General features: G+C 38.5%; 1 protein-coding gene across 9 annotated transcripts in view; it reads left to right on the top strand.

The window, feature by feature from the left end:
• Positions 1 to 27,229, top strand: part of LOC125173614 (phosphatidylinositol 3,4,5-trisphosphate 3-phosphatase TPTE2-like) — a 171,052-nt gene that overhangs the window by 74,674 nt on the left and 69,149 nt on the right. For 8 of the 9 annotated variants that reach the window (XM_047872981.1, XM_047872974.1, XM_047873017.1 and 5 more), the window contains 5 exons: positions 576 to 737; positions 9,187 to 9,306; positions 10,792 to 10,891; positions 11,031 to 11,094; positions 12,044 to 12,108. In XM_047872981.1, coding sequence (XP_047728937.1) covers positions 576 to 737; positions 9,187 to 9,306; positions 10,792 to 10,891; positions 11,031 to 11,094; positions 12,044 to 12,108 — 511 coding nt within the window. Of the gene's footprint in view, positions 1 to 575; positions 738 to 9,186; positions 9,307 to 10,791; positions 10,892 to 11,030; positions 11,095 to 12,043; positions 12,109 to 27,229 lie in introns of those variants that run through there. The other variant, XM_047873032.1, reaches the window with a different exon arrangement.

Raw genomic sequence — 27,229 nt, 5'->3', positions numbered from 1 at the left:
TTTAGAGTTTAATCATCTATACAGTATGATTCCTTCTCATGTGCCTAGCACTGTGCTAGAAGCATCTATTAATATATAATCATATACTTATTGAAAATCTCACTGATAAAACATCGTAGTGGTCAAAGAGGTCTTTTAAGGTTATGTTAGTCATACTTTCACTCGGTTTTTATTGCTAAATTTGTAAAAGTTAATCAGTATGAATGTGGTTTTATTTTTTATGAGAAATTGGTAGAAACCTCTTAAAAAATTCTCAGATTTTAAGAAGAGTTCACAAGTGGGGACGTGTATTTTAATTCAGGTTGCCTGTGCTATCTTGGAGGGTTAGTCTGATATGTCTTTTATAAAAGGACATGATAACGTGAAATGGTGTGGGGGAGATTTTAATTCTCTAATAACTGCTTCCATTGGGCGAAAACTTAGTAATTTTTTTTGATATTTTAAGGCAACACAGTATTCCCTACCAGTGGATAATTTAATCCTAAATTACATTTTGTTATCAGATCATTGACCTAAATATGGTCTAACTTTAGGAGTGAAAATCATTTTATCTTTATTCTGTTTATCTGTTGTAGAATATTTGGAATTTTGCTTATCTTTGTGGATATGTCCCTCGTCATTACAGACCTGCTTGTCACTAAAAACGCAATATATATTCCTGTGGAAATTCATTTAATTTCTTTAGCTATTTCTTTATTTTTTGTCTTGGATGTTCTTCTTCGAGTATATGCAGAAGGGTAAGTTTCACTGATTTTTTTTACCTATTATAAAGCTGTCTTGTACTGCTCTGAGAAGCATCCCAAAATAATTACCAAGTCAACCCAACCAAATGTGAATGTGTTCCTCTTTGTTAAAGAGGAGGCATGGTCCACATGGTCCATGAGAAAACAATCCAAATCCCAATTTCTACTAGAGTGGGCTTTAATTTTATTGTTGCAACTGATACTCTAGTTTCCAGCAACTTATTATGGATAGTTCCTTCAACAGGTAAAGCTTAAAGGGTTTGCAAAGTAGAGCCAGGCAGCTGATGTGTCTACATGTACATTATTTTTTTAATTATTTTTTTAATGTTTATTTATTTCTGAGACAGAGACAGAGCATGAGCGGGGGAGGGGCAGAGAGAGAGAGGGAGACACAGAATCCGAAGCAGGTTCTAGGCTCTGAGCTGTCAGCACAGAGTCCGATGTGGTGCTCGAACTTACAAACTGTGAGATCATGACCTGAGTTGAAGTCGGTCACTCAACCAACTGAGCCACCCAGGCGCCCCTACATGCACATTATTAAAAGGAATATGTGTGTGAAGTACAAATGTAAACTCTCCCTGAGAGTTGAATCTAAATAAAAGCTGACAGTGTATTAAATACTAAATAATAGGTCTGAACAACCCCTACCTCAGTTAAAATAAAAATTTATGTTAAGGTATGTGAGAATCAAACTCAACACCCAAAAACCAAATAATCCAGTGACGAAATGGGCAGAGGACATGAATAGACAATTTTCCAAAAAAGACATCCAGGTGGCTAACAGACACATGAAAAGATGCTCCACGTCACTCATCATCAGGGAAATGCAAATCAAAACTCCAATGAGATACCACCTCACACCTGTCAGAATGGCTAAAAGTGACAACTCAGGAAACAACAGATGTTGGCAAGAATGCAGAAGAAGGAACACTTTTGCACTGTTGCTGGAAAGGCAAACTGGTGCAGCCATTCCAGAAAACAGTATGGAGTTTCCTCAAAAAGTTAAAAATAGAACCACCCTATGACTCAGCCATTGCACTACCAGGTATTTACCCCAAAGACACAAAGATGCTGATTCAAAACACATGCACCTCAGTGTTTATAGCAGTGCTATCAACAATAACCAAAGTATGGAAAGAGCCCCAATGTCCATTGACTGATAAATGGACAAAGATGTGGTATAGATATACACACGATGGCATATTACTCAGCCATGACAAAGAACGAAATCTTGCCATTTGCAAAACATGAATGGAACTACACTGTATTATGCTAAGTGAAAGAAGTCAATCAGAAAGACAAATACATGATTTCGCTCATATGTAAAATTTAAGAAACAAGCCGGATGAACATGTGGGAAAGGAAGGAAAAATAAAATAAGATAAAAACAGGAAGAGAAGATGGCGGCGTAGGACGACGCTGGGCTCACCGCGCGTCCTGCTGATCACTTAGATTCCACCTACACCTGCCTAAATAACCCAGAAAACCGCCAGAGGATTAGCAGAACGGAGTCGCCGGAGCCAAACGCAGACGAGAGGCCCACGGAAGAGGGTAGGAAGGGCGGCGAGGCGGTGCGCGCTCCACGGACTGGCGGGAGGGAGCCGGGGCGGAGGGGCGGCTCACCGGCCAAGCAGAGCCCCCGAGTCTGGCTTGCAAAAGCGGAGGGGCCAGGCGGACTGTGTTCCCACAACAAGCGTGACTTAGCCTCTGGGAGGTCATAAGTTAACAGCTCTGCTCGGAAAGCGGGAAGGCTGGAGGACAAAGGGAGGGAGAGCTGCTGAGCCCCCTGACGACAGAGCTCAGTTTGGTGGGGAACAAAGGCGCTCGCCAGCGCCATCTCCCCCGCCCATCCCCCAGCCAAAATCCCAAAGAGAACCCGTTCCTGCCAGGGAACTTGCTCGCTCTGCGCAAACACCCAACTCTGCGCTTCTGCGGAGCCAAACCTCCGGCAGCGGATCTGACTCCCTCCCGCTGCCACAGGGCCCCTCCTGATGTGGATCACCTAAGGAGAAGCGAGCTAAGCCTGCCCCCCCTGCCCCTGTGCACCTTGCCTACCCACCCCAGCTAATACGCCAGATCCCCAGCATCACAAGCCTGGCAGTGTGCAAGTAGCCCAGATGGGCCACGCCACCCCACAGTGAATCCCGACCCCAGGAGAGGGGAAGAGAAGGCACACACCAGTCTGACTGTGGCCCCAGCGGTGGGCTGGGGGCAGACATCAGGTCTGACTGCAGCCCCGCCCACCAACTCCAGTTATACACCACAGCACAGGGGAAGTGCCCTGCAGGTCCTCACCATGCCAGGGAGTATCCAAAATGACCAAACGGAAGAATTCCCCTCAGAAGAATCTCCAGGAAATAACAACAGCTAATGAGCTGATCAAAAAGGATTTAAATAATATCACAGAAAGTGAATTTAGAATAATAGTCATAAAATTAATCGCAGGGCTTGAAAACAGTATAGAGGACAGCAGAGAATCTCTTGCTACAGAGATCAAGGGACTAAGGAACAGTCACGAGGAGCTGAAAAACGCTTTAAATGAAATGCAAAACAAAATTGAAACCACCACGGCTCGGATTGAAGAGGCAGAGGAGAGAATAGGTGAACTAGAAGATAAAGTTATGGAAAAAGAGGAAGCTGAGAAAAAGAGAGATAAAAAAATCCAGGAGTATGAGGGGAAAATTAGAGAACTAAGTGATACTCTAAAAAGAAATAATATACGCATAATTGGTATCCCAGAGGAGGAAGAGAGAGGGAAAGGTGCTGAAGGGGTACTTGAAGAAATAATAGCTGAGAACTTCCCTGAACTGGGGAAGGAAAAAGGCATTGAAATCCAAGAGGCACAGAGAACTCCCTTCAGACGAACTTGAATCAATCTTCTGCACGACATATCATAGTGAAACTGGCAAAATACAAAGATAAAGAGAAGATTCTGAAAGCAGCAAGGGGTAAACGTGCCCTCACATATAAAGGGAGACCTATAAGACTCGTGACTGATCTCTCTTTTGAAACTTGGCAGGCCAGAAAGAATTGGCACAAGATTTTCAGGGTGCTACACAGAAAAAATATGCAGCCAAGAATCCTTTATCCAGCAAGTCTGTAATTTAGAATAGAAGGAGAGATAAAGGTCTTCCCAAACAAACAAAAACTGAAGGAATTTGTCACCACTAAACCAGCCCTATAAGAGATCCTAAGGGGGACCCTGTGAGACAAAGTCCCAGAGACATCACTACAAGCATAAAACATACAGACATCACAATGACTCTAAACCCGTATCTTTCTATAATAACACTGAATGTAAATGGATTAAATGCGCCAACCAAAAGACATAGGGTATCAGAATGGATAAAAAAACAAGACCCATCTATTTGCTGTCTACAAGAGACTCATTTTAGACCTGAGGACACCTTTAGATTGAGAGTGAGGGGATGGAGAACTATTTATCATGCGACTGGAAGCCAAAAGAAAGCTGGAGTAGCCATACTTATATCAGACAAACTAGACTTTAAATTAAAGGCTGTAACAAGAGATGAAGAAGGACATTTTATAATAGTTACAGGGTCTATCCATCAGGAAGAGCTAACAATTATAAATGTCTATGCGCCGAATACCGGAGCCCCCAAATATATAAAACAATTACTCATAAACATAAGCAACCTTATTGAGAAGAATGTGGTAATTGCAGGGGACTTTAACACCCCACTTACAGAAATGGATAGATCATCTAGACACACGGTCAATAAAGAAAGAAGGGCCCTGAATGAGACATTGGATCAGATGGACTTGACAGATATATTTAGAACTCTGCATCCCAAAGCAACAGAATATACTTTCTTCTCGAGTGCACATGGAACATTCTCCAAGATAGATCATATACTGGGTCACAAAACAGCCCTTCATAAGTTTACAAGAATTGAAATTATACCATGCTTACTTTCAGACCACAATGCTATGAAGCTTGAAATCAACCACAGAAAAAAGTCTGGAAAACCTCCAAAAGCATGGAGGTTAAAGAACACCCTACTAACGAATGAGTGGGTCAACCAGGCAATTAGAGAAGAAATTAAAAAATATATGGAAACAAACGAAAATGAAAATACAACAATCCAAACGCTTTGGGACGCAGCAAAGGCAGTCCTGAGAGGAAAATACATTGCAATCCAGGCCTATCTCAAGAAACAAGAAAAATCCCAAATACAAAATCTAACAGCACACCTAAAGGAACTAGAAGCAGAACAGCAAAGGCAGCCTAAACCCAGCAGAAGAAGAGAAATAATAAAGATCAGAGCAGAAATAAACAATATAGAATCTAAAAAAACTGTAGAGCAGATCAACGAAACCAAGAGTTGGTTTTTTGAAAAAATAAACAAAATTGACAAACCTCTAGCCAGGCTTCTCAAAAAGAAAAGGGAGATGACCCAAATAGATAAAATCATGAATGAAAATGGAATTATTACAACCAATCCCTCAGAGATACAAACAATTATCAGGGAATACTATGAAAAATTATATGCCAACATGTTGGACAACCTGGAAGAAATGGACAAATTCCTGAACACCCACACTCTTCCAAAACTCAACCAGGAGGAAATAGAAAGCTTGAACAGACCCATAACCAGCGAAGAAATTGCGTCGGTTATCAAAAATCTCCCAACAAATAAGAGTCCAGGACCAGATGGCTTCCCAGGGGAGTTCTACCAGACGTTTAAAGCAGAGATAATACCTATCCTTCTCAAGCTATTCCAAGAAATAGAAAGGGAAGGAAAACTTCCAGACTCATTCTATGAAGCCAGTATTACTTTGATTCCTAAACCAGACAGAGACCCAGTAAAAAAAGAGAACTACAGGCCAATATCCCTGATGAATATGGATGCAAAAATTCTCAATAAGATACTAGCAAATCGAATTCAACGGCATATAAAAAGAATTATTCACCATGATCAAGTGGGATTCATTCCTGGGATGCAGGGCTGGTTCAACATTCACAAATCAATCGACTTGATACATCATATTAACAAAAAAAAAGAGAAGAACCATATGATCCTGTCAATCGATGCAGAAAAGGCCTTTGACAAAATCCAGCACCCTTTCTTAATAAAAACCCTTGAGAAAGTCGGGATAGAAGGAACATACTTAAAGATCATAAAATCCATTTATGAAAAGCCCACAGCTAACATCATCCTCAACGGGGAAAAACTGAGAGCTTTTTCCCTGAGATCAGGAACACGACAGGGATGCCCACTCTCTCCGCTGTTGTTTAACATAGTGCTGGAAGTTCTAGCATCAGCAATCAGACAACAAAAGGAAATCAAAGGCATCAAAATTGGCAAAGATGAAGTCAAGCTTTCGCTTTTTGCAGATGACATGATATTATACATGGAAAATCCGATAGACTCCACCAAAAGTCTGCTAGAACTGATACAGGAATTCAGCAAAGTTGCAGGATACAAAATCAATGTACAGAAATCAGTTGCATTCTTATACACTAACAGTGAAGCAACAGAAAGACAAAGAAACTGATCCCATTCACAATTGCACCAAGAAGCATAAAATACCTAGGAATAAATCTAACCAAAGATGTAAAGGATCTGTATGCTGAAAACTATAGAAAGCTTATAAAGGTAATTGAAGAAGATTTAAAGAAATGGAAAGACATTCCCTGCTCATGGATTGGAGAAATAAATATTGTCAAAATGTCAATACTACCCAAAGCTATCTACACATTCAATGCAATCCCAATCAAAATTGCACCAGCATTCTTCTCGAAACTAGAACAAGCAATCCTAAAATTCATATGGAACCACAAAAGGCCCCGAATAGCCAAAGGAATTTTGAAGAAGAAGACCAAAGCAGGAGGCATCACAATCCCAGACTTTAGCCTCTACTACAAAGCTGTCATCATCAAGACAGCATGGTATTGGCACCAAAACAGACACATAGACCAATGGAATAGAATAGAAACCCCAGAACTAGACCCACAAACATATGGCCAACTCATCTTTGACAAAGCAGGAAAGAACATCCAATGGAAAAAAGACAGCCTCTTTAACAAATGGTGCTGGGAGCACTGGACAGCAACATGCAGAAGGTTGAAACTAGACCACTTTCTCACACCATTCACAAAAATAAACTCAAAATGGATAAAGGACCTAAATGTGAGACAGGAAACCATCAAAACCTTAGAGGAGAAAGCAGGAAAAGACCTCTCTGACCTCAGCCATAGCAATCTCTTACTCGACACATCCCCAAAGGCAAGGGAATTAAAAGCAAAAGTGAATTACTGGGACCTTATGAAGATAAAAAGCTTCTGCACAGCAAAGGAAACAACCAACAAAACTAAAAGGCAACCAACGGAATGGGAAAAGACATTCGCAAATGACATATCGGACAGAGGGCTAGTATCCAAAACCTATAAAGAGCTCACCAAACTCCACACCCAAAAAACAAATAACCCAGTGAAGAAATGGGCAGAAAACATGAATAGACACTTCTCTAAAGAAGACATCCAGATGGCCAACAGGCACATGAAAAGATGTTCAGCGTCGCTCCTTATCAGGGAAATACAAATCAAAACCACACTCAGGTATCACCTCACGCCAGTCAGAGTGGCCAAAATGAACAAATCAGGAGACTATAGATGCTGGAGAGGATGTGGAGAAACGGGAACCCTCTTGCACTGTTGGTGGGAATGCAAATTGGTGCAGCCGCTCTGGAAAGCAGTGTGGAGGTTCCTCAGAAAATTAAAAATAGACCTACTCTATGACCCAGCAATAGCACTGCTAGGAATTTATCCAAGGGATACAGGAGTACTGATGCATAGGGCCACTTGTACCCCAATGTTCATAGCAGCACTCTCAACAATAGCCAAATTATGGAAAGAGCCTAAATGTCCATCAACTGATGAATGGATAAAGAAATTGTGGTTTATATACACAATGGAGTACTACGTGGCAATGAGAAAAAATGGAATATGGCCTTTTGTAGCAACGTGGATGGAACTGGAGAGTGTGATGCTAAGTGAAATAAGCCATACAGAGAAAGACAGATACCATATGGTTTCACTCTTATGTGGATCCTGAGAAACTTAACAGGAACCCATGGGGGAGGGGAAGGAAAAAAAAAAAAAGAGGTTAGAAAGGGAGAGAGCCAAAGCATAAGAGACTGTTAAAAACTGAGAACAAACTGAGGGTTGATGGGGGGTGGGAGGGAGGAGAGGGTGGGTGATGGGTATTGAGGAGGTCACCTTTTGGGATGAGCACTGGGTGTTGTATGGAAACCAATTCGTCAATAAATTTCATATATAAAAAAAATAATAAAAAAATAAAGCTGAAGAGAAGAAAAAAAAGATAAAAACAGAGGGAGGCGAACCATGAGAGACTCTTAACTAGAGAGAACAAACTGAGGGTTTGTTGGAGGGGAGGTGGGTGGGGGGATGGGCTAAATGGGTGATGAGCATTAAGGAGGGAACTTGTTGGGATGAGCACCGGATTATGTGTAAGTGATGAATCCCTGGATTCTACTCTAGAAACCAATACCACACTATATGCTAACTAACTTGAATCAAAATAAAGAAAAAGTTATAAAGTTTCCCCCCACCCAAAAAGTTACACAAGAGCTCTGAAGCATGTTCATCCCATCAACAAGGCTTGGTGGTGAGGCAGCAGCTGGTTTTCTCTACTTGCTGGCTTTATGAAAAGGTGGATCAAGTGAGCCAAGCCCTGGATCATGTCAGCTGTGGGAGGCAGGGACTAATTCCCCGGCCTCATTTCATCCAGAGCATTTTAGAAGCCTGCTTGTCTCCTTTCCTGCTGAACTGCTATACTCACACTTTAGGGGAGGACTTTTTACCTCCAGATTACTCAGAGCCTGAGAGGGGTTACCTCAGAATTGGAAGGAGGTTTCCCTGGGACATCGTGTCCTTGCCTGAAGGGAGCCAGTATTGGGGAGGAAGGCAAAGTGGATGGAAATTCAGCTTTGTACAGTGGAGGCCACTAGCCCATTGGGATTCTACTGTGGATGTAAAGCCAGATGATGAGTTTACAGGCCAAATTAGGGGGCCCATCTCTCACAAACTCCTCTTTTACACTCATCACAGCCAAGTGGCTCTAAGGCCGTGACAAATTTGGCTTCTATTGCTCAGCAGGACTGCCAAATATCCCACTTTTCTTGTCCAATATGTGAAAGCAATGCTTGCCTCTTGTTCAGTGGTTTGGTCATATCTCTTACTATACTTGAATTGCTACATTGATGCTTTTGTCATTTGTATGTATAAAGTAGGAGAGAATTTGGATGTCTTCCCTCTTAGTCCAGTCTAGTAAATGCATTTTAAAGAATCCATTAAGTAAAATTCTTAATGGGATGAGTCAAATAATTTGTGCTCTTAAAATATCCCTATCTCCTCTTTGAAGGAGCATAAACTAATGTTTTTTGTTTTGTACTACAGGATACGACTGTATTTTTCTGATATACTTAACTGCTTAGATGCTGTCATCATTGTAGTGACTCTACTGGTTGATATAATTTATATGTTTTATGACCTTAAGGTTCTTAAAGATATCCCCAGGTAAGAAACATAATAATTTCTCTTAAAGTTTTCATTTTTTCCCTTTTGTTTTTTTCGGGGGGGGGGGGTGCCTTCTGTGGCTTTCCATTTGTATAATCCTTCAAAGTCTGAATGTGTTGAATATGAGCCAGTTAAGTTGCCAAAACTGAAATATTTAGAAAAATTTCCACCTACTTGGACACTAAAGCATGGTTGTTTATTGGGAAGTGTGAAGGGTGTACACATTAAGCACCTTTAGCTGAACAAAGAACATGGAACACCGAAAGAACAAACTGGGAACTTGGCCTCTTGTACCTAATTTAACTTTTCTACGTTTTGAAATTCCCATTGAGTTTCAATCACAAGTTCCTTACCTGAAATTCCTGGGTTTTTCCTGTAATCCAGAGTATTGGTTTGCAAAATTTGAGAGACTCCCATCATGATTCTCCTAAAAAGGAGCAAGTAGAACAGAAAACAAGGTCATATAGGTAGCACCATGGAGGTGGAATCTTACAGTATAGTTGAAATGAAGAAAGCTGAAGCAAAGTTAGAACTGCTTAGCTATCAGGAAACTAAAATGTGTATAAAAGTGACTGATGGCTTTCCCTCCTTTCTTCGTCTCGCTACTGTGGTAATGAGGAAAAGGAAGGAGATGTGTATCGGGATATAGATGTTGGATGACTCGCTCATTAGTCCAGCACCTTCTTTCTGCACTCCAGTAACCCAGGACTTTAATTCAGGTCCCAACAAAACTTCATATCACATGACAGGCCTTTGGAATTGTTTTGAAATAAGTGGATCCAGTATGGTCCTCTGGCAACCTCAGTATCACCTAAGAACTTGCCAGAAATGCAAAAGGAAAAACATCTCTAGCCCCATTCCAGGCCTACTGAATTATGTGCACACTCAAGCTAGAGAAGCACATATTCAAATCATCAGTGCTCTGCCATGTTTTTTTCTGATGGTAGGAGAGATGTGAGCTAGTACACTTGGGAAGTATCTCAGTCTGCTGCCTGCCCGATGTATGTTAGCAGCTGTAGTGAGCCTCTGTTACGGATGGGAATAACAAAGGTGAACAAGAACGCTCAGTTTCTTTTGATGGGAAAATGACTGACAAAGGCTTGTCTTAAGCCACAAAAGTTCAGTACACAAATTCTAAGTCTATCTTATAACTATTTCTCTCTCTACCAGAGTTTCTCAACCTCAGCACTATTGAGAGTTTGGACCAGAGAGTTCTTTGTTATAGGGGCTGTCCTGTGCATTGATTGGTGTTTAGCAACATTCCTGGCTTCTGCCCACTAGATACAAGTAGCATACCTTCACACACAGTATGATAATGAAAAATATCCCCAGACATTGCCAAGTATTCCCTAGGTGGGTGGGTAGGAGACTTGGTGGGGGGTTGTGTATGTGCACAATCACCCTGGTTAAGAACAAGTCCTCTGGACTTGGTCCATATGGACAAAATCTTGTTTCTAAAGCAAAAATTGATCTTTTTACTGTTAGATTGGCAATTTTATTTCAATCTCTGCGACTTATTATTCTGATAAGAGTTTTCCATCTGGCTCATCAAAAGAAACATCTTGAAATGCTGACCAGAAGGCTGGTAAGTGGCCAAAACATACTTATGATTCAGAACATGTTTGTTTCAGGAAATACTGGCGAGGGTTGTACTTATCTGTGTAACATTCTTTATTTTACCTTGATTTTTGTTTTGCAAGTTAATGATTGTTTTAAACTCTTAGGTTTCAGAAAACAAACGGCGATACAAGAAGGATGGATTTGACTTAGACCTCACTTATGTTACTGGTTCGTGAAGTTCAACTGTCTACTTATATTAACTTCGACTCTTTCTTGTGTGTAATTATGTTCATTTTGTTCTTGTTTCGTCTGAGCCATGTTCTTTCAAAGTTTATTTATTCATTTTGAGAGAGAGTGTTCATGTGTGAGTGGGGGAGGGACGGAGAGAGAGGGAGGGAGAGAATCCCAAGCAGACACCATGCTGTCTGCACAGAGCCTGATGTGGGGCTCAATCTCACCGTGAGATCATTACCTAAGCCAAAATCAAGAGTCAGGCGCTTAACTGACTGCGCCACCCAGGTGTCCTCCCGACCTTTTTAAAGTTTATTTATTTATTTTGAGGAGCCATGTCATTTCAAAGCATTCTTTACCCATGAAGATATGAGTCACTGTGGTAGTGCAACATATTTGTAGTTTACTCCTCCTGACAATGGAAAATCTGCTTTGATCTCTCAAATCCGGGCTGCTTGGTTACAGGAAATTGAACGGATTTCCAGCTGGCTCCCTTTGTTTGGTTTGGAATTTGAGTCCTAGTTGTTTTCCTGTGTTGCAAGGATTTCAGAGAGTCCTCTTCTCTTCCTCAACCCCTAGAGAATAAGGGGTCTCAAGGTTTCTGAGTCAGAAGCACTGGAAAGCACCAATGCCACCATTCCTGGAGCCCAGATCTCTCATTTTTCTTTGGTGTTTAAATAAGAAATAAATTCCCACTTATAGGGCAACACAAATTTGTCACATATGGCTGGAACCAGTTGAGTCCTAGGAACACAATGTGAGTTTAATGGTCATTATATTGGATAATTTAATACGTTGTCTTGGTTATCTGAAAGGTAGTTCTGTCATTCTCAATCCTGAAAGTTCTTTTCTATGAAAAAGAAGTCTGATTACATATATAATAAGCTCTCATACATTGTTTCACATCTATAATGACATTCATAATAATGACTCTTTTGACTTCCAGAGCGTATTATTGCCATGTCATTCCCATCTTCTGGACAGCAGTCTTTCTATAGGAATCCCATTAAGGTGAGGATATTTACACAACAAATGTTCATATTTCTCACTAAACATAGACTACAGAGTCGTAAGTGTACCACTGGCTCAGAGATGGCAGTGTTGTAAAAATTTGCTCTCCCAGGTAAAAAATTATGAAGGATCGATAGCAATTAGCTTTTTCTATGTAATGAAGCGTGCAAAAACTTAATGGCTTCTGGCATTAACCATTTACTTAGTTCATAATAATGGGGTTTCTGAATTTGAATTTGGGTTGGGCTTAACTGAGTGGGTCTGCTGATCAGGGCCAGGTGTAACTAATCACAGCTGGGCTAATGTATCCATCTGTGGGCAGCTACTTGGAATCAGAGGATTGGCTGGTCTAAAATGGCCTGGTTGGATGGCTCCACGTGATGTCTCACTCTCCAGCAGACTAGTTGGAGGCTTGTTCACATGGTGGCAGTGGCAAAGATCCCACAAGTAGCAAGCAGAAGAATGCAGAGCCCCTAACAGCCCAGGTTCAAAACTAGTATTATATGGCTTCTACCTCACTCTATGGTACGAAGCAAATTACAACTCAGTCCAGATTCAAGGCGTAGAATAGACCGCATCTCTTGCTGGCAGGAATTGCAACAAATTACGGCCATTTTTCGTAGTCTATCATGGGGAGAAGGATGGGAATTCTTTAGATAAAATGTGTGTTCTTAGGTTGAGATCCTAAATTATAGTGGAGGCATACTGCTTTAGAGTCTGTGTATTAAATAATTTCAAACATAAAATGATATGTAATATGAAACTCCAGTTAAAAGCCATTGTTTAAGGAGTTTGCATATGTGTGTGGCTGTGTATTCATTAGCGTAATTTATATTTTTGTTATATATTAATACGGTGTAATTACGTACGTATATGTATACGTCTACATGTAAGTCTGCATATATACATGCATGTATAATTATACTTTTGTCAAGGCATAACAAATACCGTCAATTGCACTTACCTTAAGTGGATTTTGATGAGATTATATATAGGTCTATATGCATGTAACCAACACCCCTAACAATATATAGAACATTTCTTGCTCTTTTTCAGTCAATATGCCAACACACTAGAGGTAATTGCTATTCTAACTTCTGTTACCACAGATTAGTTTTACTTATTGCTGAATTTCACATAAGTGGAATCATAAAATACTTCTTTTTTGACTGGCTTTTTATGCCCCAAATCTGAGATACATTCGATATTTTTGTACAGTTCTTACAACATTTATATATTATACTTATTCACTATAACACTAAAATTTACTGCTTTCTAGAATCCTGTATCAAAAGCTTAAGCATTCAGTTTACATACAGAAATCATACAATCATACACCACGTCACAAAGACAGCAATGGTGTTATATTCTATAACATCTACATAACAGAAAATATAAAACTCAAAAAAGATACAGCTAAAGAAACCATAAATTTGGCAACCAGTAATTTTGACAGGGAAGTCGTACAGCTTGCATGACTTCAAACATGTGAATTGAAAATACTGCATTTAGGGGGAGAAGTTAAGATGGCAGAGGACCCTAGGGGGACCCTACGCTTGCCTTGACCCTTGAGCACAGCCAGATAAATATCTAATCATTTTGATCACCCAAGAAATTGATCTGAGGACTTAGAGAGCAAAACTGCACAATTAGAGATGGAAAAATAGCCACATAGTGGAAGGTAGGAGCCTGTGGAGAGTTGATTTGGGGGAGAAGAGAACTACAGGGGCCATGAAGGTGAAGGACCCCTGATCATGGAGAGAAGAGTGAATGAGAAACAGAGTGAGAGAAAGAATGAAAGTGCACACAGAGGAATGCTCAAGAAAAACTCTTCCCCAAAACCATTGACTGGAAAAGGAAGAGGGACTGACTACTGCGAGTTTTTATAAGCAATGGAGTGCAAAGTCTGAAGTTTTGGAGTCCGTGCCAGCACCAGGGTCATGCCTGGTGGGCTTGGAGTTGCTCTGGTGAGGAAGGAGGGCAGAGACCTGTGAGTGGATAGTGTGGTCCAAGGATCCCCTGCATCACACAGGGATAAACAGTTGCCCTGCTTAGAGTGCATTTGGGAGAGGTGGCATGGCCTTTCCAGGGAAAAAAAGAGCTGGCACCACCAAAGTGCTGCCCTATTCCCTAGTGTAGGAACAAAGAATACCAGCTGAGGGCAGCAAACCTTGGTGTTGGCTTTCCATTGCACTTTACTGTAAACTCCAAACTGCTGCATGGTCACACAACTGATTTCTGGACAAACCAGCACTGGCCACAACTCAGCGAGACCCTCCCTCAGAGAATCAGTATGGGTCTACCCCACATGACATCTAAAATTTGGAGTTTTGGAGCCCAGCTACATGCCTGAGATAAAACACAGACTTCTACCTGGCAGACAGAAAACTTGGGTGCAGGGATCTGGCAGAAGTCAGGGACACAAAAGTGTGATTGTTTGGCTCTTCTGTGTGAGCTCCCTGAAGAGTAGCAGGCATGAACTCAATGCTCCAGGGAGGAGAGAGTGGGGTCATGTAATTTTTCCCCTCCCCCCATCAGCACTGACCAAATAAGTGAGCAAAACAGTGCCTCCCAATGGAGGCTGAAGCTGTTTACACCAAACCCAGCCACCCTGCACCCTGTAGGTGCATCTCCATTAGGGCACGTCAGCCTGAGAATGGGTGCAGCAGGCCCCACCCCCAGAAGACCCGCATAAACCCCTTGCATGCACCAAGTCTAGTGATCACAGAGTGCTGCTGCAAACTTCAACTCTAGGGGAAATAGAATCTAGCTTTTTTCTTTTTTTTTTTGAGATCTAGCTTCTTTTAGCAAGCAGACCAAAGCACAACTAGTATCTAGCTTCCGTGTTTTTGTTTTTTTGGGTTTTTTGGGGGGGACACTTATTAATATAGCCATTACTCTCAGGAGCAGGAATACAACAGGCTTTCTTAACAGTCTCTCTCTCTCTCTCTCTCTCTCTCTCTCTCTCTCTCTCTCTCTCTCTCTTTCACACACACACACACACACACACACACACACACACACAGTGAGCCAGACAAATGACAAGACAGAAAATTTACCCTAAAAGAAAGAACAGGAAGAAGTCACAACCAGGGTTTTAATCATTACAGATACAAGATGTCTGAACCAAAATTTAAAAGAATAATTATAAGGGTACTAGCTAGGCTTGAGAAAAGCACAGAAGACACTAGAGAATCCCTTACTGCAGAGATAAAAGAACTAAAAAATGAGTCAGGTTGGAATAAAACAATGCTATAACTGAGATGCAAAACTGAATGGTGCAATGACATTGACGATGGGTGAAGCAGAGAAATGAATCACTGATATAGAAGATAAAATTATGGAAAATAATGAAGCTGAAAAAAAGAGTGAAAGAAAGGTATTGGATCATGAATGTAGACTTAGGGAACTCAGCAACTCCTTAAAGTGTAATAACATTTGTATCATAGGAGTCCCAGAAGAAGAGAAAGAAAAAGGAGTAGAAGGTTTATTTGAATAATTTATAGCTGAAAACTTCCCTTATCTAGGGAAGGAAACAAACATTGAAATCCAAGAAGCACAGAGAACTCCCATTAAATTCAACAAAAGTCAGCCATCACCAAGATATATCATAGTCAAATTCACAAAATACACAGAAAGGGAAAGAATCCTGAAAGCAGCGAGGGGAAAAAAGTCCTTAACCTATAAGGGAAAACAGATCAAGTTCGCAGCAGATATGTTCATAGAAACTTGACAGGCCAGAATGGAGTGGCGTGATATATTCAGTATACTTAATGGGAAAACTCTGCAGCCAAGAATACTTCATCCAGCAAGGCTGTCATTTAGAATAGAAGGAAAGATAGAGTTTCCCAGACAAAAACTAAAGGAGTCTGTAAGCACTAAACCAGCCCTGCAAGAAATATTCAAGGGACTCTTTAGAGAAAAAAAAAGACCAAAAATAACAAAGACCAGAAACAACCAGAGAATGTCACCAGAAACACCAACCCTGTAGGCAACACAGTGGCCCTAAATTCATATCTTTCAATAGTCACTCTAAATGTAAATGGACTAAATTCTCCAATCAAAAGACATAGAGTATCAGAATGACTAAAAAAAACAAGACCCATCTATATGCTGCCTACAAGAGACTCATTTTAGACCTAAAAACATTTGGAGATTGAAAGGGAATGGAGAACCATGTGTCATGCTAATAGACATCAAAAGAAAGCTGGAGTAGTTATATCAAATTAGATTTTAAACCAAAGACTGTAACTAGAGATAAAGAAGGGTATTATATCACAATTAAGGGGTCTATCAAAAAGATCTAACAATTGTAAATATTGGTGCCCCCAACTTGCAACACCCAAATATATAAATCAATTAATAACATAAACCCCTTGATAATAGTACAAGTAGGGAACATTAATACCCCATTAATACAGCAAGGACAGCTCATCTAAGCAGAAAATCAATAAGGAAACCATGGCTTTGAGTGACACAATGACCAGATGGATTTAACAGATCTAATTGGAATATTTCATCTTAAAGCAGTGGAATACACATTCTTTTTGAGTGAACGTGGAAAATTCTCCAGAATAGATCACATACTGGGTCACAAATCAGCCCTTTTTGTACAAAAAGATTGAGATCATACCATGCATATTTCCAGAGTACAATGCTGTATGACACTTGAAGTCAACCACAAGAAAAAATTTGGGAAGATCACAAATACTTGGAAGTTAAAGAATGACCTACTAAAGAATTAATGTGTTAACCAGGAAATTAAAGAAGAAAAAAAAATACATGCAAGAAAATGAAAATGAAAACACAGCAATCCAAAACCTTTGGGATGCAGCAAAGGTGGTCCTAAGAGGGAAGTCTATTACCATACAGGTCTACCTCAAGAAGCAAGAATACTCTGAAATACACAATCTAACCTTACACCTAAGCAGCTAGGAAAGGAACAGCAAATAAAGCCCAAAGCCATCAGGGGAAATAATAAAGATTAGAACAGAAATAAATAATAGAGAAACAAAGCAGAAACAGATCAACAAAACTAAGAGCAGTTTCTCTGAAAGAATTGACAAAATTGATAATCCCAAGCCAGACTGATCAAAAAGAAAAGAGAAAGGACCCAAATAAATAAAATCACAAATGAAAAAGAGATCACAACCAACGCCACAAAAAATACAATTATAAGAAAATATTATGAAAAATTATATGCCAACAAACTGTGTAATGTGGAAAAAATGGACAAATGTCTAGAAACATACAATTACCAAAACTAAAACATGAAGAAATAGAAAATTTGAACAGACCCAAAACCAGCAAAGAAATTGAATCAGGATTCAAAACTCCTAATAAACAGAAGTCCAGGGCTGGATGGCTTCCCAGGGGAATTCTACCAGAGTAAGAAGAGTTAATACCCATTCTTCTCAAACTGTTCCAAAAAACAGAAGTGGAAGGAAAACTTCCAAACTCTCTCCTACAAGGCCAGCATTACCTTGATTGCAAAACCAGACAAAGACCCCACTAAAAAGGAGAATTACAGGGCAATAATCCCTGATGAACATGAATGCAAACATTCTCAACAAGATGCTAGCAAGTTGAATCAAACAGTACATTAAAAGAATTATTCACCATGATCGAGTGGGATATATTCCTAGGCTGCAGAGTAGTTCAATATTTGCAAATCAATCAACATGATATACCACATTAATAAAAGAAATGATAAGTACCATATGATCCTTTCAATAGATGCAGAAAAAACATTTGACAAATACAATATCCATTCTTGATTAAAAAAAAAAAACCACAACAAAATAGGTATAGATGGACCATACCTCATCATAAAGGCCATATACAAAAGACCCACAGCTAATATCCTCAGTGGGGAAAAACTGTGAGAGCTTTTCCTCTAAGGTCAGGAACAAGACAGGGATTTCCACCCTCACCACTATTATTCAACGTAGTATTGGAAGTCTTAGCCTCAGCAATCAGACAACAAAAAGAAATAAAAGGCATTCAAGTTGGCAAGAAAGAAGACAGACTTTCACTCTTCGCAGATGACATGATACTCTACATGGAAAATCTGAAAGACTCCGCCAAAAAATTGCTAGAACTAATACATGAATTCAGCAAAGTCACAGGATATAAAATCAATGTACAGAAATCTGTTGCATTTCTATACACCAATAATGAAGCAACAGAAGAAGAAATCAAGGAATCAATCCCATTTACAATTGCACCAAAAACAATAAGACACTTACAAATAAACCTAACCAAAGAGGTAAAAGAGCTGTACTCTGAGAACTATAGAACTCTTATGAAAGAAATTGAAAGAGGACACAAAGAAATGGAAAAACATTTCATGCTCATGGATTAGAAGAACAAACATTGTGAAAATGTTTATACTACCCCAAACAATCTACACATTTAATGCAATACCTATCAAAATACTACCAGTATTTTTCGTCGATCTAGAACAAACAATCCTAAAAATTGTATGGCTCCACAAAAGACCCCAGATAACCAAAACAGACCTGAAGAAGAAAAGCAAAGCTGGAGGTATCATGATTCTGGATTTTAAGCTATATTGCAAAGCTGTGGTCATCAAAACAGTATACTGGCACAAAATAGATCAATGGAACAGGACAGAATACCCAGAAATGGGCCCACAACTATATGATCAATCTTCAACAAAGTATGAAAGAATATCTAATGGGAAGAAAATCTCTTCAATAAATGGTGTTGAGAAAACTGGACAGCAACATAAAGAAGAATGAAAATGGACCACTTTTTTACACCATACACAAATATAAATTCAAAATGGATGAAAGACCTAAATGTAAGACAGGAAACCATCAAAATCCAAGAGGAGGTAACAGGCAGCAACCTCTTTGACCTCAGCTGCACCATCTTCTTACTAGACATGTCTCTGGAGGCAAGGAAAACAAAAGCAAAAACAAACTAAGACTTCATCAAGATAAAGTCTTCTGCACAATGAACAAAACAATCAACAAAACTAAAAGGCAGCCTATGGGAATGGGAGAAGATATTTGGAGATGACACATCTGATAAAGGGCTAGTATCCAAAATCTATAAAGAACTTACCAAACTCAACACCCAAAAAACAAATAATCCAGTGATGAAATGGGAAGAAGACATGAATAGACATTTTCTCAAAGAAGACATCCAGATGGCTTACAGACACGTGAAAAAATGCTCAACATCACTCATCAGAGAAATACAAATCCAAACCATAATGAGATAATACCTCACACCTGTCAGAATGGCTAAAAGTAACAACTACAGATGTTGGCAAGGATGCAGAGAAAGGGGAACCCTTTTGCATTGTTGGTGGGAATGCAAACTGGGACAACCACTCTGAAAAACAGTATGGAGATTCCTCAAAGAATGAAAAGTAAACATATTCTATGATCCAGGAATCACACTACTGGGTATTTACTCAAAGAATACAAAAATACTAATTTGAAATCATATGTGCACCCGTATGTTTATTGCAGCATTATTTACAATAGCCAAACTATGGAAGCAACTCATGACCATCAATAGATGAATGGATAGATATGGATATATATGGGTATGTAATGGAATGTTATACAGCCATAAAAAAGAATGAAATCTCACCATTTGCAACAACATGGATAGAGCTAGTACAGAGAATACAGGTTGTTACCAGAGGGGAGGCAAGTGGGGAGATGGGTAAAATGGGTAAGGAAGATTAAGAGTACTCTTATCCTGATGAACACTGAGAATTATGGAACTGTTGAATTACTATTTATACACCTGCAACCAATATAACACTTTGTTAATTACAATGGAATTAAAAGTTAAAAATAGAAATAAAAGATCGCAAAATGTTAATTCATGGATTCATTTTAATAATTTGTATATTCCTTGAACTTTTTATGTATATAATCATGTCAAATTACTTTCTTAACTTAGTATACTTTTTCTTTTTTTCTTTATTGAATTGTCTAGGACCTCCACTTGTAATGTTGACTTGTACTAAGAGCAGATACCATTCCTTGTTCCCAAACTTAAATGGAAAGAATTAGAAATTCCGCTATTAAAATGATGTTTTACAGAAGTTTTTGTACATGTTCTTTACCAGATTAAGAAAGTTTTATTTATTTCTAGTCTGCTCGGAGTTGAATCATGAATTGGTGAACATGTCAGATACTTTTTCTATGTGTATGGAGATAATGAAAGGTTTTTCTCTGTTATTCGGTTATTTTCAAATGTAAAGCCAACCTTTTTTATTCCTAGAATAAGCTCCCCTTTGGTCTTAATATATTATTTACTTATCACTACTTTCTATTGGCTAATATTTTATGTACAACTTTTTGCATATGTTAATGAGAGATATTGACCTTCAATTTTCCATTATTTTTGTTTTGTTTTGAGAGAGAGAGCAAGCAAGCAAGTGGGGTCAGCTGGGAACAGAGGGAGAGGGAGAGAGAGAATCTTAAGCAGGCTCCATATCCTGCGCAGAGCGCATTGCGGGTCTCAATATCACAACCATGAGATCATGACTGAGCTGAAAATAAGAGTTGGGTGCTCAACTGACTGACCTACCCAGGCACCTCTTTCTTTTTTTACTGATGTGTAGTTGACATACAATGTCACATTAGTTTCAGGTATACAGCATAGTGATTTGAAAAGTCTGTATGTTATGCTGTGCTCACCACAAGGGTAGTTACCATCTGTCACCATAAAACACTATTATACCATTGACTATATTCCCTATGCTGTGCCTTTTATCCATATGTCTTACTCATTCCATAACTGGAGGCCTGTATCTCCTACTTGCCTTCATGTATTTTGTCCATCCCCGCACTCCTCTCTCCTCTGGGAAACATCAATTTGTTCTCTGTATTTATGGGTCTGGCTCTGCTTTTTGTTTGTTTGTTTTGTTTTTAGATTCAAAACAAAAGTAAAATCATATGGTGTTTGTTTTTCTCAGTCTGACTTTCACTAAGCAAAATACCCTCTAGGTTCATCCGTGTTGTTGCAAATGGCAAGATCTCATTCTTTTTTATGGCTCAGTAGTATTGTGTGTGTGTGTGTGTGTGTGTGTGTGTGTGTGTGTGTGCGCGCAACCTCTTGTTTATTCATTCATCTGTTGATGGACACTTGGGTTTCTTCCACATCTTATCTATTATGAATAATGCTGAAATAAACATAGAGGTACAGATAATCTTTTTGAATTAATGTTTTTGTTTTCTTTAGGTAACCCAATAGCGAAATTACTGGATCATATAGTAATTTTGTTTTTAATTTTTTGAGGAACCTCCATACTTTTTTCCACAGTGGCTGTACCAATTTGCATTCCTATCACCAGTGCACAAGGGTTCCTTTTTCTCTACATCCTCATCAATACTTGTTATTTCTTGTCATTTTGATTTTAACTATTCTGACAGGTGTAAATATCTCATTGTGGTTTTGATTTCCCTGATAAGTGATGTTCAGCATCTTTCATGTGTCTGTTGGCCATCTGAATGGTCATCTAGTGGTCTTTGAAAAATGTCTATTCATGTTTTCTTCCCATTTTCAATTGAATCATTTATTTTTCGGTGTTGAGTTGTGTAAGTTCTTAATGTATTTTTTATATTAACCCCTTATCAGATATTTCATTTGCAAATGTCTTCTTCTATTCAGTAGCTTGCTTTTTTGTTTTGTTGATGATTTCCTTCACCATGCAAACACTTCTTATTTGGGAGTAATCCCAATGGTTTATATTTGCTTGTGTTTCCCTGGCCTGAGGACACATATCTAGAAAGATATTGTTATAGTTGATGTCAAAGAGCATATTGCCTATGTTTTCTACAAGGGGTTTTATGGTTTCAGGCCTCACATTTAGGTCTTTAATCCAGTGTGTTGATTTTTGTGTATGGTGTAAGAAAGTGGTCATTGCATTCTTTTGCTTGTAGCTGTCCAATTTTGTCAGTACCACCTATTGAAGAGACTGTCTTTTCCTCAGTGTATATTCTTGCCTCCTTTTTCCTTGATTCATTATCCCTATAAGTGTGGATTTATTTCTGGGCTCTCTATTCTGTTCTGTTTGTCTATGTGTCTATTTTTGTGCTAGTACAATACTATTTTGATTACAACAGCTTTGTAGTGTATCTTGAAATACAGGATTGTGATACCTCCAGATTTGTTCTTTTTTCTCAAGATTGCTTTGGCTTTTTGAGATCTTCATGGTTCCATACAGATTTTAGGATTATTTGTTCTAGTTCTGTGAATGATGCTGTTGGTGTTTTGATAGGTATTACATTGAATCTTAGACTGCTTTGGGGAGTATGGATATTTTAACAAGATTAATTATTCCAATCTATGAGTCTGGAATATCTCTTCATTTACTCCTTTTTTCTTCAATTTCTTTCATCAGTGTTTTTTTAAATGTTTATTTATTTTTGATAGAGATTGAGAACTCTAGCAGGGGAGAGACAGAGAGAGAGGGAGACAGAGGATCTGAAACAGGTTCTGTGCTGACGGCAGACAGCCCAACATGGGGCTTGGACCCACAAACCATGAGATCATGACCTGAGCCGAAGTCAGATACTTAACTGACTGAGCCACCCAGGTGCCCTCATCAGCGTTTTATAGTTTTCAGAAAACAGATCCTTCACCTCCTTTGTTAAGTATATTTTTAGGTATTCTTTTTGGTGCAATTATAAATAGAATTGTTTTCTTTTTATGCTATTTCATTATTAGTGTACAAAAACATAATGGCTTTCTATGTATTAATTTTGCATCTTGCAACTTCACTGAATTCATACATACTAATAGCTTTTTGGTAGGGTATTTAGGATTTTCTATGTGTAGTATCATATCATCTGCAAATAGTGACAGTAACTTCTTCCTTACCAATTTGGATGCTTTTTTTTTTCTTTGTCTTATTGCTGTGGCTAGAGCTTTCAGTAACTAGTATGTTGAATAAAAGTGGTAAGAGTAGACATCCCTATCTTGTTTCTGATCTTAGAAGAAAAATTCTCAGTTTTTCACCACTATGTATGTTTGTCATATATGACCTTTATTATGTTGAGTTATGTGCTCTCCAACCCCATTTTTTTTTAGTTTTATCATGAATGAAAGTTGAATTTTGTCACATGATTTTTCTGTACCTACCAAGATGATCATATAATTTTTATACTTCATTTTGTTGACTTGGTATATCACAGTGATTGATCTGCAAATATTGAGCCATCCTTGCAACTCCAGAATATATCCCACTTGATCATGGTAGATGATCCTTTTACCGTATTATTGAACGTGGTTTGATAATATTTTGTTGAGAATTTTTGCTTCTATGTTCTACGTGATACTGTTCTGTAGTTTTCTTTCCTTCCTTCCTTTTTTTCTTGTAATGTGTCTGGTTTTGGTATCAGGGTAATGCCGGCCTCATAGAATGTAGTTCAAAGCTCTCCTTCCTTTGATATTTTTTGTAATAGATTAAAGAGAATTGGTATTAACTTTTCTTTAAATATTTGGTAAATTCACCTGTGAATCTATCCGGTCCTGGAATTTTGTTTGTTGGTAGTTTTTTGATTAACAGTTCAATTTTGTTAGTAGTAATTTGGTTTTCAAATTCACATTTCTTCCTGATTCAGTTTAGGAAAATTGTACGTTTCTAGGAGTTCATTTATTTTTTCTAGGTTATCCAATTTGTTAGCATATAATTTTTTTGTAGTACTTGCTTATAATCCTTTGTATCTCTGTAGAGTTTTTTGTTACCTCTTTTGTTTCTAGTTTCATTTGGTTCCTTTTTTTTCTTGATCAGTCTGACTAAAGATTTATTGATTTTTTTTTTTACATTTTGAAAGAATCAGCTCTTCATTTCATTGACCTTTTCTATTCTTTAAGACTATTTCATTTATTTCTGCTATGATTTTCTCTAAAAAAACAAAAAACAAAAAACAAAAAAGGCACTAGTAGGGAAGGGGCACAGGGAGAGGAAGAGAGAATCTCAAGATCTCAAGTACACTCCACATCCAGTGTGGAACCAGAGATGGGGCTTGATCTCACAAATGTGAGGTCATGACCTGAGCTGAAATGAAGAGTCAGACACTTAACTGACTGATCTACCCAGGTGCCCCTCTGTTCTGATTTTTATTAAATCCTTCCATCTACTAGTATTGGGCTTTATTTTTCTTTTTCTAGTAGGTAAGTTTAGGTAAGTTTAAACTTACCTAAGTTTTTCTTATTTCTTCAGGTCAGCTGGTATCTCTATAAATATTCCCCATTAGGACTATTTTCTCTAGATCTCAAAACTTTTATTTTTTTATTAAAATTTTTTTTAATGTTTGTTTTTTGTTTTTTGTTTTTTTGAGAGAGACAGAGAGAGTACAAGAAAGGGAGGGGCAGAGAGAGAGGGAGACACAGAATCAGAAGCAGGCTCCAAACTCTGAGCTGTCATCACTGAGCCCGATGTGTGGGCTTGTACCCATGAACTGTGAGATCATGACCCGAGCTGAAGTCAGATGCTTAACTGAATGAGCCACCCAGGTGCCCTTCAAAGATTTTAGACCATTGTATTTTCATTTTCATTTGTTTCCATGTATATTTAACTTTGGTCTTTGTTTTTCTTGTCGACTCATTTGTTGTTTAGTGGCATGTTGCTTAGCTTCCACCTATTTGGTTTTCCAATTTTTTTCTTATGATTGATTTCTATTTCATCCCATTGTGATTAGAAAAGATATATGATATGGTTCAATCTTTTTAAATTTATTGAGACTTGTTTTGTAGCCTACTATGTGATCTATCCTGGAGAATGTTCTGTGTGCATATAAAAAGAATGTGTGTTGTATTTGTACGGCATGTTCTGTATTTATCTGTTAAGTCCATCTGACCTAATGTGTTGTTCAAAAATACTGTTTTCTTATTGATTTTCTGCCTATATAATCTACCAGAGTGATTTAAGTGCTGTGTTAAAGTCTCCTACTATCATTTTATTACTCTTTCTTACTCTATGTGTTAAAAATTGCTTTACATATTTAGGTTCTCCATTATTGGGTACATAGATATTTATAATTGTTATGTCATCTTGTTCAACTGACTCCTTTATCATTATGCAATGCCCTTCTTTGTCTCTTGTTAGTCTTTAAGGTCTACTTTGTGATATAAATGTTGCTACTGTGGATTTTTCTCCCACTTCCTTTTGCATGAAATATCTTTTCCATCCATTCACTTTCAGTTTGAGTGTATCCTTATATCTGAAGTGAGTATCTTGTAGGCAAAATATATATGAGTCTTGTTTTTCATCCATTCTGCCACCCTATGCCTCTTGATTGGAGCATTTAGACAATTTACATTTTAAAAAATTGTTTTTAAGTTTATTTATTTATTTAGAGAGAGAGAGAAAGCACAAGTGAGGCAGGGGCAGAGAGGAGAGACAGAATCCCATGCAGGCTCCATGCCATCAGCGCACAGCCAGATGCCAGGCTTGAACTCACAAACTGTGAGATCATGATCTCAGCGGAGATCAAGAGTTGGACACTTAACTAACTATGCCACCCAGACACCCCTAGACCATTTACAGTTAAAGTAATTATTTTCAGTGTAAACTTATTGGCATTTTTATTGTTTTCTGGTTGTTTTTATAGTTCTTCTCTGTTATTTCATCTTCCTCTCTTTCCTTCAGTTTATGACTTTCTGTAGTGTTATGCTTGGCTCTCTTTTCTTGTGTATCTATTATAGGTTTTAGGTTTGTGTTTACCATGAAGTTTGTATATACCATTCTAAGTATATAACCGTCTATATTAAGTTGATGATTATTTAAGTTCTAACATATTCTAAAGGAATTTTTTTTACTCCTTTCTCCATGTTTTATGTATATGTTGTCATACTTTATATCTTTTTATTTATAATTTTCTTCTAATTATGGCCTTTTTGTTTCCACTTTAAAAAGTCCCTTTATGGGGCACCTGGGTGGCTCAGTCGGTTAAGCGGCCAACTGCGGCTCAGGTCATGATCTCGCGGTCCATGAGTTCGAGCCCCGCGTCGGGCTCTGTGCTGACAGCTCAGAGCCTGGAGCCTGTTTCAGATTCTGTATCTCCCTCTCTCTGACCCTCCCCTGTTCATGCTCTGTCTCTCCCTGTCTCAAAAATAAATTTTAAAAAAAGTTAAAAAATTTTTAAAAAAAAAGTCCCTTTAACATTTCTTATAGAGCTGGTTTAGTGGTGATGAACTCCTTTTGCTTTGACTGAGAAATTCTATCTCTCCTTCAGTTCTGAATGAAAGCCTTGCTGGTGGAGTATTCTTAGTTGCAGGTTTTTTCCTTTCAGCACTTTGAATATATCATGCCACTCCCTTCTGGGCTGCAAACTTTCTGCTGAAAAATCAGCTGATAGCCTTACTGGAGTTTTCTTTGTATTTAACTTTTTGCTTCTCTCTTGCTGCCTTTAAAATTCTCTTTATCTGTAACATTTGACATTTTAATTATTCTGTGTTATGGTGTGGACCTCCTTGCATTCATCCTGTTTGGAATTCTCTGTGCTTCCTGAATGTGAATGTTACTTTCTTTCCCAGGTTAGGGAAGTTTTCAGCTATTATTTCTTCAAATATGTCTTCTACTTTCTCTCTCTTCTTCTTCTGGGACCCCTGTAGAGCAAATGTTTGCTTGCTTGATGTTGACCACGAGATCCCTTAATGTATCCTCATTTTAAAAAATTCTTTTTTCTTTATGCTGTTTGACTTGTGTGCTTTCCATTTCTCTATCTTCTAGATCACTGATCTTTTCAGCTTTAGCTAGCCAACTGTTGATTTTTTAAGATTGTATTCTTAAACTCTGATTGGTTCCTTTTTGTTTTCCCTCTTTTGAAGTTCTCTTCAAGGTCTTCCACTTTTATCCACAGTCCAATGAGCATCTTTATGATCATATCTTTAAACTCTTTATCAGGCATATTTCTTATCTCTGTTTCATTGAATTCTTTTTCAAGGTTTTGTCTTGTTCAGTATTTTGAAGCATATTGTCTCCCCATCTTGCTTGATTTTCTGGATTTGTTACTATGAGTTAGGCAGAACAGCTACTTCTAAACTTGAAGGAATGGTCTTGTGTATGGTCAACCCCTGTGCACACTGTGTGTGTCTAGTGACTTTGAGGGGCTGGCTAGAG

The sequence above is a fragment of the Prionailurus viverrinus genome, chromosome A1, assembly GCF_022837055.1.
Source record: "Prionailurus viverrinus isolate Anna chromosome A1, UM_Priviv_1.0, whole genome shotgun sequence".
NCBI classification, from domain to species: domain Eukaryota; kingdom Metazoa; phylum Chordata; class Mammalia; order Carnivora; family Felidae; genus Prionailurus; species Prionailurus viverrinus.
Note: the sequence above shows the minus strand (reverse complement) of the source record. Positions and strands in the feature narration are given on the sequence as shown.